The following is a 15,877-nucleotide window of genomic DNA, read 5'->3' as shown; positions in this document are numbered from 1 at the left end:
TTTAAAAAATTGGCCAGAAAACTCGTCCTTCAAATATCGATCGGTTTAAATGACCCTCATCTTATCAAAAAACTCTCAAACCTGGGACTTCGAGAAGTCCCAGGTTTGAGAGTTTTCTGCCAATTAAAACGATCGACATTTGAAGGACAAATTTCCTGGCCAAATTTTTGATTACTTGTTTTTCCACAGTACGGTAGTTAACTGGTTAATCGGATGTTGGATGATGTCGTCGGCACAGGCTCATTCTATCATTTCATTATTGCATAATCACATCGATACATTATGTCATATCTTGTAATGTAGATGAATTTGTATAATCTGCCTTTTTTAAATAATTGTCCTTCTCAGTTCTCATAGATTTGCTTCCTTGGGATTTGATGGGGAATTAAATGAAGTATTGTTAAGCACGACGTGTACCTATTTGCAGGTCTGATAAACCAAATTGATATGGCCTCATCGTTGTAATGGAAATACTCTCAAACCAACGAAAAAAAAAAATATCTTCCATTGCAACAATGTTAAATCAGGCCCATCATTTCTTTCGCGTATCAGACGTGCTCATTTTTGTACATCTAGGCTAAATGCATTGAACGTGATGAAACCGGTATGAATAAGAAATATAGATTTCTTGGATACCGAATTATTTTATTTTGTTGTTACTGGAGCTTTCGATTTTTTTTTCCATCACCAGGGTCCGATGTGGTGAAAAGAGAATATTACATATTATATATATGCAATCAATTTTTAAAAATACTGCAGAGATATTTCCCCTCTATTTAAACAAACGAGATAACGGTGTTGGTTACCAGACGCATAATATATTAATACCTTCACGTCGCCAATGTCCTTGTTTATAGAATGAGGTAAGAAACAAAACAAGGATGTGTAGTTGGCTATAAAATTGTGTCGTTTATATAATATATATTTTAGATTTAATTATATATTTTTTTGTAAAAAAATAATTAAAAATTGGGCATCTTCTATGAGACATGGCAGTGAGCCCTGTAGCTAATCTACTTGAGAAGGGGAAAAATAGATTGAACATGAATTGATATCAGATCATGACGTCATTGCATGCCCCAACGCCTTTTTTGACGTCATCTCCCCTATTTAATTTGGCCATGAATAGTTCAGAGGATAAACTGTTATAGAATATAATTTCTAACCTGATCGGCGAAATATGCCATTATTGATGCACTAGTAGCCAGACTGTTGCGATGGGATTGAGAGGAAGAGTGTGTGTGTGTGTGTGTGTGTGTGTGTGTTTGTGAGGTTGATTGATTGATAGTAATATACAGTAGATAGATTGATGGATAGATAAATATTTGCTCCATTGTTATTATCAACATGTCAAGCACTCTTTGTACCATATTTGTACCAAAACACGATTTAATAATGTATCTAGATAGATGGATAGATAAAAGATAAATAATAGGTAGGGAGATAATAGATAAATAATAGAGAGATAATGTATAAATAACAGGGAGAGAGAGAGGAGAGAGAGAGAGAGAGAGAGAGAGAGAGAGAGAGAGAGAGAGAGAGAGAGAGAGAGAGAGAGAGTCTCTTTCATCATGTAATTGTCCGCCTGTCAGACCGTCAGGCCATTTTTATTCATTGCAATTGATCAAGATGGACTTAGTTACTGTCCATTTAACGCGAATGAGTAGTCTGTAGTATGCTCACTGGGAAATTAATTACAATCAGCGTCGATTTTAACGTGTTGCGGCGTAATTTGCTTACCTACATATCCATCGTTACCTGCTCATCTATCCATGTAACGATCTCTCTTCCATTCTTCTATCTGTTCGTCTATCTTTCTTTCTATCTATACATCCATCCACTTATCCATCCATCCGTCCATCTATCTATCTATCTATCTATCTATCTATCTATCTATCTATCTATCTATCTATCTATCTATCTATCTATCTATCTATCTATCTATCTATCTGTCTGTCTGTCTGTCTGTCTGTCTGTCTGTCTGTCTATCTATTATCTCTCTCTCTCTCTCTCTCTCTCTCTCTCTCTCTCTCTCTCTCTCTCTTTATATATATATATATATCTCTCTCTCTCTCTTCTCTCTATATATATATATATATATATATATATATATATATATATATTCTGTTTGTCTCTCTGTCTGTCTATATATCTATCTCTATCTATCTATCTATCTATATCTTCCGTTTATCCGTCTATGTGGCTGTCTATATAATACATATGGCCATCTGCCTATCTATTTAATATATATCCTTATATCTCTATATTTTTTATATTAATCTACAACTACCATATCAACCATTCAATCAATCCGTCCATATGTCCATCTATCATTTTGTCTCCTCAACTATCAATTCATCTCTCTAACCATCCATCCATGCACCCCACCCATCCAACCATCCATCTTCTAACCACCTGCCAATCCGTCCATCTATTCATCCATTCATCCATCCACCCAAAGACCCGTCCTTTTATCCATTCATCCACCCATTCATCCATCCTCCATCCAAAGATCCGTCCTTTTATCCATTCATTCATCCATCCATCCATCCATCCAAAGACCCGTCCTTTTATCCATCCATCCGTCCATCCATTCATCCACCCATCCGTTCGTTCGTCCATCCGTCCGTCCATCCATCCATCCATTCATACATTCATTCATTCATTCATCCATTCACCAATCCATCCATCCATCCATCCATGCAACCATTTATCCTTCTATTTATCTATCTGTCTCTGTTTAACTAACAACTTTAATATCTAGCTACATGCGTGTTTTTGTGTGATGTGTATGTGTATGTATGTATGTATGTATGTATGTATGTATGTATGTATGTATGTATGTATGTATGTATGTATGTGTGTGTGTATGTGTGTGTGTGTTTGTGCATGCACGTGTGTGAGTGTGTGGTCTTATGATATGTTATATATCCAATGAAAAAAATCTCAAGATATATCACAAGAGTTTGTTTTAGCAGTTTTGATTGTCAATTTTATCCTTTAATCACAGATGGAGAAGTTGGTTCATGAAATGCAGCAATCCAAGGCGGGTATTCCAGTAAGAAGCCAGAAAACTTTCTTGACATTTATTCCATCTGTGTTTACCGGTAAGAACAGTAATAGATAAATCAGTTAAATGACGAATTCAAAACAAGGTCTGTTTTACTATCAACTAAATTAGCATCATCATCATCATCATCATCATCATCATCATCATCATCATCATCATCATCATCATCATCATCACCATTGTCGTTGTCGTCGTCACAGTCATCGTCATCATGGTATTTATCTTAATCACCATTATCTTCAAATATGAAGCAATAGTTGCCATTGTCATCGTCACCATTATCAATTGATCAGCCTTTTATGCTTGAGGACTTTTTGCATAAAAAGATTTATATCATCGGTTATGATTCCATTTTCATTATACCCCATCATTGTTTATAACTTTTGTATATGCCATATTTAGACCATATAGAAATACATCTGAAAAGTTTCAATTATTTTGCAATCAATAGCAACAACCGCAATATCAAGAATACTACCATCACTACCACTTCCAACAACAACGAACTCTCAACTTTGTTTTCATTCTTGTCCATATTTTTATCATTCCCGTTTACCATCATAATGTTGTTTTGAATCCGCTATCTTTTCTTTGTTACCACAAGATTTGTTTTTATAACACTTTAATATGAATCAGTAAGTGACCACCAAAAAAAAAAAAAAAAAAAAAAAACAAAAGAAAAAGAACAAAACATTTGGATTCATTTTCCTTTATTTTTCTTCTGTTTTTCTATTTTCTATAATAAAGGAAATGATTTGATTCATTGGCTCTCGGTACGCATGAAAATCGAGGAAGAAGATCACATAGAAGCAATCCAGCTTGCCACTCTTTTATGCCATCATGGCTACATATTTCCAGTAGCTGATCCAAAGAATTTGATAGTCAAAGAGGACGCTTCATTGTACAGATTTCAGGTATTAGTATGTTTCTTTAGTATTTATAGCCAACAATTTTATATAAGGTAATTCAATTAATATATTTTTTAAAAATTCAAAACTTAGGGCAAAATTTTGATTTTGCTTTTAATCGAAACATTGTTCTGAGGTCTCCTGAGATATAGATTTTTTGCTAATAAGATACAGGGTTCAAGTGATGGTAAGACTCACAGACTCACAAACAGAAACACCGACACATTAACACACAGGAGTACACATGGTCATACATGAGCAGACACAACAAACTCATATATAGATGCAAACTTATTCACACAAAACAAAAATCTATAGGAACCCATATCAAATGCTATCACAAATACTTGCTTTGTGTTGTTCGCACTCTTCTTGTAACTCATCTTCTTTTTGTTTGGTGAGAATTGTAGAAGTAAAATTGTTGTATTTTATTTATTTATTTATTTGTTTATTTATTTATTTATTTATTTATTTTAATTTTGATATCAGAAGTCAAAATATTTTGTTCAAATTGCTTTCAGGTTTTTTTTTTTAATTTGATGGGTTACAATCAATATTTCTTGTGTAAAACTCGAGTAGCTAGAGCATTTATCTTTTCAATAACCACTTCAGAATTTGATAAAGTTCATTTATCAGATATTTTAAGAATGTCAATTGTTCAATTCTGTTTTTTTAGTGACCCACCAGCTCTAAAAAAAGCATGTCGGGATGATGAACATGGTCACTAAAAAAACAGAATTGAACAATTGACATTCTTAAAATATCTGATAAATGAACTTTATCAAATTCTGAAGTGGTTATTGAAAAGATAAATGCTCTAGCTACTCGAGTTTTACACAAGAAATATTGATTGTAACCCATCAAATTAAAAAAACAAACCTGAACACAATTTGAACAAAATATTTTGACGGGAAGCATGTCGGGATGTTCTAGATGATATAAATAGTTTTAAAAATGTTAAACTAAGGTCAGATTTATATGCTCTTTAGAGCAAATTGATTGTAACTGCTAACATTTTATATTTCTGATCATTTAAATTTAAAATCCACTTTTTAACATTTTATGATCCCAATATAAAACCAGTTTGAGTACAGTCATGTTTTTTTTTTTTTGGGAGGGGGGAACAAAAAAACCTCAACTAATTCCATTTTATCTCCTTTTTTTTTAAAACCCAGGCCCCTTACTACTGGCCCTCATCAAATTCAGATCCTGACAACGTTTCTTATGGTAAGAATTTTTAATCTCATTTTCAGAAGTCATCATTTTGGGTATAAATTATTGTTATGGCAAAAGTGAAGTGAAATGATTACACAACTTTAAACACAAGTGATGGCTAAATTTGTACCACGTCTCATATTGTAAAATGGAGAACCAAAATTGAGCATGATTTGGGATTTGAAGGGTTAAAATGATAAAAAAATCTCTGGCCATATTAATATTATGTTCTGGGTTAAGACATTTTCAGGCAATGCCCTGTTTTCAGGCTTTGTAATTGTAAGTTCAAAAGCTGTCGTTGAGAGAGACTTTCAATGATAGGAAGTCTCACAATTAAAAAGTAAAGAAGAATTTAATTTCATAAAAACACAATGTGTTCATTTTAATAGGTAAAGTTATTCCCACATATTGAAATGCCGATTTATACAGTAGCTTGGTCAGTAATCTCCACTGCATCGATCTGTACTGCGAACAGTAATAAGGGATTATTTCTTCTTGACCTAACACATATTTGTGCCCAAATAATCTCTCCCTTATTACCATCACCATCATCACCATCATCATCATCATCATCATCATCATCATCATTATTATTATTATTATTATTAATTATTATATTATTATTATTATATTATTATTATTATTATTATTATTATTATTTACTATTATTATTATTATTATTATTATTATTATTATTATTATATTATTATTATTATTATTATTATTATTATATTATTATTATTATTATTATACTACTATTATTATTATTTATTATTATTATTATTATTATTATTATTATTATTATTTATTATTATTATTATTATTATTATTATTATTATTATTATTATTATTATTATTATTATTACTATTATTATTATTATGTAATTTCATGACGATTTGTTTTGGTTTCTTTTCTTTAATGTTGCCATGGAGGTTACATTATCATGTCATTGTATCTCTAATTCAAGTGTTTGGAAATATATGATTCATCTTTCTTCAATTTAAACAGTTTTTTTCTCTCACAATTTTATACAGCAATCCATCTCATGAAACGTTCAATGAGGAACAAACAAAAGCATGGTTTGGATGATTATGAACAAGTAAGTGGCTTTTATTTACCCATTGAATCATAGAGTCGAATCTATTTTGAAACCCAAACTTTGATACATCTGCACAGGTTTTCATATTCATATTTTTTTTTTGGGGGGGGGGGGGGGGGGGGGGGGGGGGGGGGGGGGGGAGGGGGGGGGGGTTCAATTAAAGCAGCTTTATTATGAACATATTGACATATGATTGACATCCAGATTTGGCTATTCTAGACATTGATTTGAATTTTTTAAAATCAAAATATTTACTTTATATTGATTCAGTGTTCAAAATGGAGGTAGGCATAAACTCTTTTTTAATTTTTGTTTAAGTATGTTTTACTTTATTTTATGTGGCTATGTGGTCCTGTGGTATAACACTTACTTTCGGATTGAAGGTCCTGGGTTCGAGTCTGGCTCTGAGTGGTACATAGTTGAATTCCAGGAAAAGGCTCTTTATTCACACTCTCTCACTGGTACTCAAGTGTAAAATGAGTACCTGGCCATTAACAGTGTTGTCTATGTTTGAAAAAATTGTAATGTCGCCTTACAGGCGTAATTTCTTGTCCTGCATGTTGAGTGTTGCTGTTAGCTAGTGACCTCTTATAAAACGCTTTGAGCACATTTAGTGGATATTTCGCTATATAAAAAAGCTCAAGTTTTTGTTTTTGTTGTCGGTGCTGGTAAGACTATTGTCTGCTGTATTTTGTGTATTAAAAAGAAGGAAGTAAAATAGTTAACCGTGAAGAAGGAAAGAGAAAAAAAGTCTGTATATAAGTATGTATTGATTCTCAATGCAAATGTCTCTCCCTCAGTTGTGAGATTAGAATTCACCTCACTAAAGGTCACAATCAATGCTCCCTGCTAGTTGTTTATGTACGTTGATCATTGTTTCGTTATATTCAGCAGTGCTTTACATTACAAAATCAATATTTTTATTGGGTAAAAGTCACTCAAATTATGTAATTGACTTTTATTATGATTTGGTAATTGGTGAAACGAATTAGTGACGGGGGGGGGGGGGGGGGGGGGGGGGGGGGGGGGGGGGGGGGGGGGGGGGGGGGGGGGGGGGGGGGGGGGGGGGGGGGGGGGGGGGGGGGGGGAAGTGACAGTGGAATACCGACAATAACAGTTATGTTAATTATCGCATGTCTAAAGATTCAACACTTGAAATATAAGAATATTATATAATAGTTAAATGTTGTTTGATACTTTAGAAGGTAAACCTGTGCCACAAAATTGCAGATTTTGTGAAGAAAGCAACACTTTAAGACTTGTAAACAATGGTGGTAAAGGTGATATCCCGTAATGATGTTTTTTTGGGGATGATGTCTTCTCTTCCTTCTTCTTCTTCTTCTTCTTCTTCTTCTTCTTCTTCTTCTTCTTCTTCCTTCTTCTTCTTCTCTTCTCTCTTCTTCTTCTTCTTCTTCTTCTTCTTCTTCCTTCTTCTTCTTCTTCTTCTTCTTCTTCTTCTTCTTCTTCTTCTTCTTCTTCTTCTTCTTCTTCTTCTTCTTCTTCTTCTTCTTCTTCTTCTTCTTCTTCTTCTTCTTCTTCTTCTTCTTCTTCTTCTTCTTCTTCTTCTTCTTCTTCTTCTTCTTCTTCTTCTTCTCTTCTTCCTCTCTTCTTCTTCTTCTTCTTCTTCTTCTTCTTCTTCTTCTTCTTCTTCTTCTTCTTCTTCTTCTTCTTCTTCTTCTTCTTCTTCTTCTTATTATTATTACTGTTATTATTATTAGTGTTATTATTTGCATTATTATTGTTATTATTATTATTATTATTATTATTATTATTATTATTATTATTATTATTATTATTATTATTATTATTATTTATTATTATTATTATTATTATTATTATTATTATTATTATTATTATTATTATTATTATTATTATTATTATTATTATTATTATTATTATTATTATTATTATTATTATTATTATTACTATTACTGTTATGTTAAAGCTTTGATTACAGAATTAATTTTAAATGTTAAGGCCATGGAGTGTGAGTATTTCTAATGTCATACAATTATCACACCATGTAATGTATATACATTCTAACAATGGCTAATGTCAACAAAGGGTACACTGTCATTCTACACATAAGTCAAAAGGATGATGATGATGATGATGATGATGATGATGATGATGATGATGATGATGATGATGATGATGATGATGATGATGACGACGATGATGATGATGATGATGATGACGATGATGATGATGATGATGATAATAAAGCGCTTTACAATAATAATACAATTCATTGAATAATGATAGAATTGTACAACACAACATAACTGGCATGACACAGATTACATAATTATCAAATAAGAACTATAAGTAAAAGTATTTTTCGAATAAGAATGTTTTAAGGTGTGTTTTGAATGTTTCCATTGCTAGCTTTTCTCTGATCTGCTTGGGCAGAGCGATCCAGACTTTTGGGGCAAAAAATTTGAAAGAGCAATCACTAAGTTTAGGAATTTTTCTTTGGTGCGATTAACAATGTGGTGTCGCTGGAGCTCCTTAAGATGCGAGAATTTGATTTCTTTTTAATAAGGTCCGAAATATAGTGGGAGGCAAGGCCATTTAAGCATTTAATAACAGTGGCCGGAATTTTATTTGCCATAAGGGCAGTAGCATGGTCAGTTTTTCTTCTCATCAATACAATTCTAGCAGCTGAATTTGCCACAGACTGTAGCTCTTGGAGATTCAGAGAGAAGTCATGTTACAATAGTTCAATTTAGACAGTAATAGGGAAACCATGAGCTGTTATGTAAATGTTTGCCATCAGATAGTTGACAGCTCGAAATATATGCTTTAAAACAACTCCAAGATTTCTCACTTTTTTAGATGGAATTACTTTGCAATCGTTGAAGTCAAGTTGGAAGTTGCTTATATTTTTAAGATTGTTTGGTTTGCCTATCATAATGACTTCAGTTTCAGAATCATCCAGTCTTTTATGTCTAAAATAAAGATTTCAATGTCAGAGACAAGATGGGGTATATTTGATTTAAAACGAGACTTGTAAATTTGTGAGTCATCGGGGTAAAAATGATAGCCAAAATTATGATCTTTTATGATATTAGCTAGTATGCTTCAATGACATCAAAGTTAAATAATTCTCTTTGACTTCTGGAATTAAAGTCACACATGGTCGCTTAGAATTCTACATGTTATATATTCTTTGTTTCAGACCAGTCTTACAAAACTCCAGAGCATGCTTTGCGACAAGTGGGAGTTCATTTTAACACAAGCTCAAGATCAAGTGAAGTAAGTGACTTCTTTGGAGATATGTCAGGTCTCAGAGCTGTAAAGCAAGACTCTCTTAACATTTTACTTGAAAATACAAATTTGAGTAGTAAAGCTTATCGTTTACATTCAGATCCCTCTTTTTCGTTTAGTTTATGGTACTGTATGATTTCCACTATCCTAATTCCAAATTTTTATCTATAGGTATCTAGTTGTCAATATACTTACTTTCTACCCATTTATGCCTGTTGGCATGTAGGGCAGCAACAAAGGACCTCTATCTTCAGGGAGCTCCAGGACTCCCCCAACTCTCTCATCTCTTCCTCCACTGTTCTCCAAGTTGCCAGCTTTTGATGTCCAGTATAGGGCAGTTTTGCTGATATTTCCGTCCTCTTTTCTCATGCCCTATCCATCTCCACCTCGCGGGTGGTTGGATGGGAGCATCACCCTTGAATCATATACCTATGATGTTCGCATGGGTGTACGATCTGATAGTGATGTCGTTTCTTCTTCTATTTACTAGCCTATCCTGCTTCTTTGGTTTGTGATTGTATTTTTGACAGGGGATATTTTTTTTTCTGTAAATCTTCTGCCTGTTTGTTCTTGGTTATTTATAATTTAGCTTATGATATCTTTAGGTTATGATTTTGATTGACATTTGTACTATTTTTGTTAGATTGCTTGTTTTTTTGTTTCAGCGGTCTCTCATATAACCTCAATTGTGTTGGAAGAGACCTAAAGCAACAAACAAAAAAAATAACATCTCCACCTCATTCTCGTGATGATGTCCTTCGTGTCATCCATTCCACATTGATCTTTCAGACTTTCTTTTTAAATTTTATTTTAAATTAAATTAATACTAATAAGTCATAATATGAATAACACTAAATATTCAATACCTCACCCCAATTCTAATTAATGAATCGCAAGTATAAAAAGTTGTCAATACATTCTCACTTTATTTTCACTTAGCAGTCATAACAGTAAGGGATAGTTTGTGATCAGTTTCATTACAGATGTCATGTTGAATCTTGTATTGTTTTGTTATGGTAATATTATTATTTTATTTATTATCTCTGAACACAGTTTCCTTCACACCCACCTCTCTCTCTCTCTCTCTCTCTCTCTCTCTCTCTCTCTCTCTCTCTCTCTCTCTCTCTCTCTCTCTCTCTCTCTCACACACACACACACACACACAAGGTAATCATTTTAAAAATCTCTTATTGCAGGTTGACAAAAGAAAAGAGGAGGACAGAAAAGGCGATCAGTGATAGTCAAGAAAGAGCATTTTGGAGACTACACAGGCCTCCTGTAAGGGAGTCCCATAAACGATGCATGTTATCTCTCTATAAGAGTTAGATTATCCTGTAAATGTTTTCTTAGCCAGTTTAAATTACTTACTAGAGATATTAGAATGGAGTCAAATGCCATTCATTTTACATTCAATCACACAGTTTATCTTAAAAAGTTGCTCCTTGTAAAAATCATGTAGATTCGTCATGGAGATAGCACAGAAAAAAATCAGCTAAAAAATCAAATGGCAGCCATTTAATAGTAATAGTGATAATAGAAATGGGTAAAATTTCGATTTATAAAATGGCAAGATAAAATTCAGAAAAGATTAAGAAGTTCTTATAATTTATCACGATGTCATGTGGAAATGATATGATATGAATTTCAGAAAGGATCTATATCATTGGGTTTTATTTTATTTTTCTGAGAAAGCAATAAATAGACAATGGCCCACGGTAAGTAAGCAGTAAGATTACAATGTGGTTAAAAATTGTCAATAATGTGAATGTACAAAATATGCCAAAAAAATATGCCTTAATTTCATATGGCATTTGTGATTATGGTATCTTCAATTTTAATAATATAGCCTAGAAACTTTTAAAAGACATTTTATGTTGTCAGAGAATGCTTTGTGTGATTGTGTGTGATTGTGTAAGCTTGTGTCTGTATCTATGTGTCACACTATATATACAAGAGCTAGAGCAGGAATTGGTTTGCAAGTGTGTGTGTGTACGTGTGTCTTTGTCTGTGTGTCACACTATATATACTAGAGCTGGGACAGGAATTGGTTTGTAAGGGTCTTGAGAATACCAAGCCGCTTAGTTTGGTTTCTATCATGGCACAAATGAAACTTAGATTAATCGATTTGTGTGTGCAAGCCAGGCAGGTAAGTACCAGGCTTGCCAAAAAAACCCCCCCAAAAAACAGTGAATAAGTATGTTTCAGCCAAAGTGATATTTAATTTAAGCACTTTGAGTTTGGTGTCTTGGAGTTATAGCGCTATATAAGTTTTCAGCATTATTATTATTATTATTATTATTATTATTATTATTATTATTATTATTATTATTATTATTATTATTATTATTATTATTATTATTATTGTGGAAGGTCACTGTTCCTTTCATCGATACATCAAGGCATTGTTATAATCTTATAATCACATCCAAAAAACTTATAGAAAGTCTTCTGCAAAGGACAGTAACAAATATTCTCAGGAAAGGAAGCATGTCTATGGTAGAGCGCTTTCGGATAGATTTAGACACATCCTAGATTTTCAATCAATGCTGATGAGAAAATTGTTTGCAATGAAGTTATATTATATAATAGAAAGTTGTACAATGATCATATTTTTTAAATTCATTAGCCTGGTGTCATGAAAACATTGGAGGAAAAACCTAAGAGGAACTTCCAACCCAGTCAGATTGTTGCTAGAAGAAAAAAGAACAAAGATTTACTGAATAAAGAGGTAATATATATCTTTTGCCTTTGAGTGGAAATAAATCTTTTACAGGTTTTGAACTGAAATTGATAATTTTGATAATTATTACAAAAAATGATATTTGTAAAGATTCATTACTTTGTAAATTGGGATAGGGAGTAAAATCAAAACATCGTAAGATAATTTAAAAAATATAATTAATAATTATAACATAAAGAGTAAGTATTTAAAGTTTGCCATGAAAATGTGATTCTTTTGTCGATGTTTTTAAAAATTTCAACTTATTGCTTGGACCCTCTTTCATGCCATGAGAAAATGAATTCCAAATATACGGTTCAAGCAAGTGGAAATGTTCTTCCCCTTTAAAGCATGATTAAAGATAAAAGCAGACAACTTTGTCCCATCATTTGAAACCAAATGGGGAATGAAAATTTTAGAAGAATTTTGAAAAATCAACATTATCACGTTGTTGAAGCACTGAACAGAAAAAACCCCAAAAAACATTGGAACTGATTCTATTTCTTTCCCATACTGGGAACAACTAAAACTCGAGTTAACTTGAATAATAATGACCCATCAATGGACACACAAAGGCCTAAAGGGTTTCTGAAAATAAACAAAAACTCAGAATGGTTATTTCCAATGTGAACTATTTATTATCTACAGATGAAAGAATTGGAAGAAAACAATAGTTATCTTAAATTTACAGACAATTATTAATTATTGCTTGAGAAAATGATGGACATCAAATAAATTAACAAAATGATAAATGAAAACATTTTATGGACGAGAACAGGACAGATCTGAATTGAATAGAAAATAGAATAGAGTTGGAGGTGATTTGTCATGATTTTACCAAACCAACATACAGCACAACCAGGGGGACACAAGTTTTGAAACTCTGGGAAAGAGATAAATGAGAGCATCCGGTATCTTTGATGAAAGCTATATCTGAGAATAGCATAGAACAAAACCTGAAAAACGAGTGGAAAAGGTTTGCGATTTGCTTATGAAGACATGTTGGAGTGAAAGCTAAATGAAGCGTTGAAAGATGTACTGTGATTGCTGAACTAAATGAAATTTTTGAATAATTGTAAGTGCATAACTCTGTATATTTTATATAATATATCAGTGCATTTGGACAACTTGTTCAAACTTAGAATAAATTACCAACCCTCTTTTCATTCATTTTTTTCTCTTTCAATCTTTTTTTTTTTTTGTTTTTTTTGTTGTTGTTTGTTTTGTGTTTTTGTTTTGTTCTTCATTTCAACAAACAAATCAGAGTTGTACTATTGTTTTATGATTTCCTCATGTTATAATTCTCACATGATTTAATCTGAAACTAAAACCTTTTTTGCTTGAACCAAAGTCATTTAGTTTCCTCTTTGGGTATTTATTTCAGGTGCAGTACCTAAAGAAGGCTTTTAGTATACGTCGTGTGAAGACTTCCAAAGCAATTGAAAAGTATGAAAAAATCTTAATCTTTTATACAAACTACAATGTTATTTTCAGTTTAATTAAGATTTAATATGAGATGCATGTACATACATTTAAAAAAAAGAAGTTTTTGAAAATCTTAATTCTTGATTGTAAATTTTAACGTCTGAAGACTAAATCATAATCTTAGACAGTAAGGTTATTAGCTTCCAGCACCAAATATGTTCATGTTTAAATTTGTTACAAGATTTATTACAAAAAACGTTTTCAATTGTTTTATGACAAAAAAAAACTATTACCGTTTTGTTGCAAGTAAATTAAATGAATAATGTTTTAAGAGCCACTCTTAAATCGATTGCAAAAAATTATTATTGATCTGGATTCAGGTACGCTTTGTGTTAATTTTGGGATTAAATGTCAAAAAACGATTGAAATATGGCAAAGCCCAAAACCATTTGCTGAACATATTTTAAATAATTGATCTGTTAATGTCTATAGACTTGTGTTCAAATATTGTTTTGTCCATTTTCTTTGAACCAGCCTTGAACATTTTAGTGAACTGTATCATGACCTGGATGCTATGTTGACCCCGTGTGTGCCCCCTAACCCTTGGATCTCAGATGATACAACGTTCTTTGAAATATGTGATGACAAGTTCGTATATTGTATACTATCAATAATTTTGTTTTTCATTTTATTCAAGGATATCTGTACAAAATTATACTCCTCGTTTTGGATTTCAATTTGGATTTTAAAATGTGGCAATTTCTATCTGTCAATTGTCTTAGGTTCCAATATTTGATCTCACTTCAATTTTTTCTGGGGGTTATTTGTTGTTTTTTTCTCACTTCAATTGATTTGTCTGACAATCCGACATTTTGTTTAAATTTGACAGAAAGAATAAAGTATCATAAGAAATTGCTTAGCATATCTATTTAGCATTTTACATTTTTTATAGATTTTTTTTTCTTTTATCCCCAGCAGCACCGAGATACCAAGTGAGCAGGCAGTGAAGAAGTGGTCCTTTAGTTTGCAAGCTCTTCTCTCTGATGCAAGGGGACGACATGAGTTTGAGCAGTTCTTACTTAAGGAATACAGTCATGAAAATTTCAGTTTTTGGGCTGAATGTGAAGCTTTAAAGTTTTGTCCTCAGTCTGAGGTTTCAATACGAACTAAAAGAATATTTGAGTAAGTTGAGTTATTTGCCTATGTAAAATCTGTTAGCATTTGTCCCTGTTAAGTCAAAATATTTACATCTTACTCCATTGAATCTGATTTTCTCTTTGCCTAGAACTCTTAAACCTTTTGAACACCCACATATTTACCTTTCTTTGATGTACTTTATCATTTACAAACCTATCACTTGTTTGACGTGATTTTATTGCCCAGTGATCAAGGCTTAGAATTGGAAGATTGTGGGTTCAAATCCTAGTGAGTGCGCTGGATCTTTTTCCTGTAATTTTATAATTTCAAAAGCTCTGTAAAGTAAAGATGCTGCCTAGATAAGTACATGCTGAAAAGGGTGTTAGATTAAAATTTGAAAGATTTACATATGTCAGGAAATTCCTGCGCTTACTGCATAAATAAAAGGTCCATCATCAAATGAATAGAAAAAAAAATAGGAAAAAAAATGAATTGTATCAGACATCACTTCCGGGAACTATGAATGAGTGAGCAAATCCACCAGAATAAACCTGCTTGAAATGGCTTGTGTTAGAAATTAATCTATTCGCTGCCACCCAGTGTCTTTTTTTTCTGTTCTGGAATCCAAGAAGCTTCCTTTTATTATATTCTAACCCATTTTCATCAAGAAAATAGTGCTAACCATGCTTATGCTGTTATGATGATAGAAATAGGTTTGCAGTTATCATCAGATACATAATGTGATTTAATATCATTTAGTAGGCATTCAATCATGCTACTAAAGATTTAAGATTATTTACAAGGATAGTGCTATGTGTTTGACCAGCTCTTGCATGAGATTGATACTGACAAGTTCAAGCAAAAGTAACGGAGGAAATCTAGTTGAATGGGTCTCAAGATTGTAAATATATGGGTAATTTCAATTATATGGATTTACAATTTTTAAAAATCCTTTTGTGCCTTTATAATACATTTGACCTTTGCCTTTCTTTAGAACGTTATTTAGTTTTTTGGTTTAAAAAAAAATGTATTT

At 32.2% G+C, this 15,877-nt stretch overlaps 1 protein-coding gene across 7 annotated transcripts in view; it reads left to right on the top strand.

Moving 5' to 3' along the window:
- LOC144973315 (regulator of G-protein signaling 7-like) overlaps positions 1–15,877 on the top strand; it is a 61,447-nt gene that overhangs the window by 21,588 nt on the left and 23,982 nt on the right. For 4 of the 7 annotated variants that reach the window (XM_078915594.1, XM_078915599.1, XM_078915593.1 and 1 more), the window contains exons 2-11: positions 3,011–3,107; positions 3,818–3,984; positions 5,154–5,205; positions 6,229–6,293; positions 9,475–9,551; positions 10,760–10,841; positions 12,190–12,291; positions 13,667–13,728; positions 14,242–14,355; positions 14,683–14,889. In XM_078915594.1, the coding sequence (XP_078771720.1) occupies positions 3,011–3,107; positions 3,818–3,984; positions 5,154–5,205; positions 6,229–6,293; positions 9,475–9,551; positions 10,760–10,841; positions 12,190–12,291; positions 13,667–13,728; positions 14,242–14,355; positions 14,683–14,889 (1,025 nt within the window). The remainder of the gene's footprint in view (positions 1–3,010; positions 3,108–3,817; positions 3,985–5,153; positions 5,206–6,228; positions 6,294–9,474; positions 9,552–10,759; positions 10,842–12,189; positions 12,292–13,666; positions 13,729–14,241; positions 14,356–14,682; positions 14,890–15,877) is intronic. The other 3 variants (XM_078915598.1, XM_078915596.1, XM_078915597.1) reach the window with 1 other exon arrangement.

The sequence above is a fragment of the Berghia stephanieae genome, chromosome 5 (assembly GCF_034508935.2).
Source record: "Berghia stephanieae isolate SIO BIC M18660-M18661 chromosome 5, UCSD_Bste_1.3, whole genome shotgun sequence".
NCBI lineage: Eukaryota > Metazoa > Mollusca > Gastropoda > Nudibranchia > Aeolidiidae > Berghia > Berghia stephanieae.
Note: the sequence above shows the minus strand (reverse complement) of the source record. Positions and strands in the feature narration are given on the sequence as shown.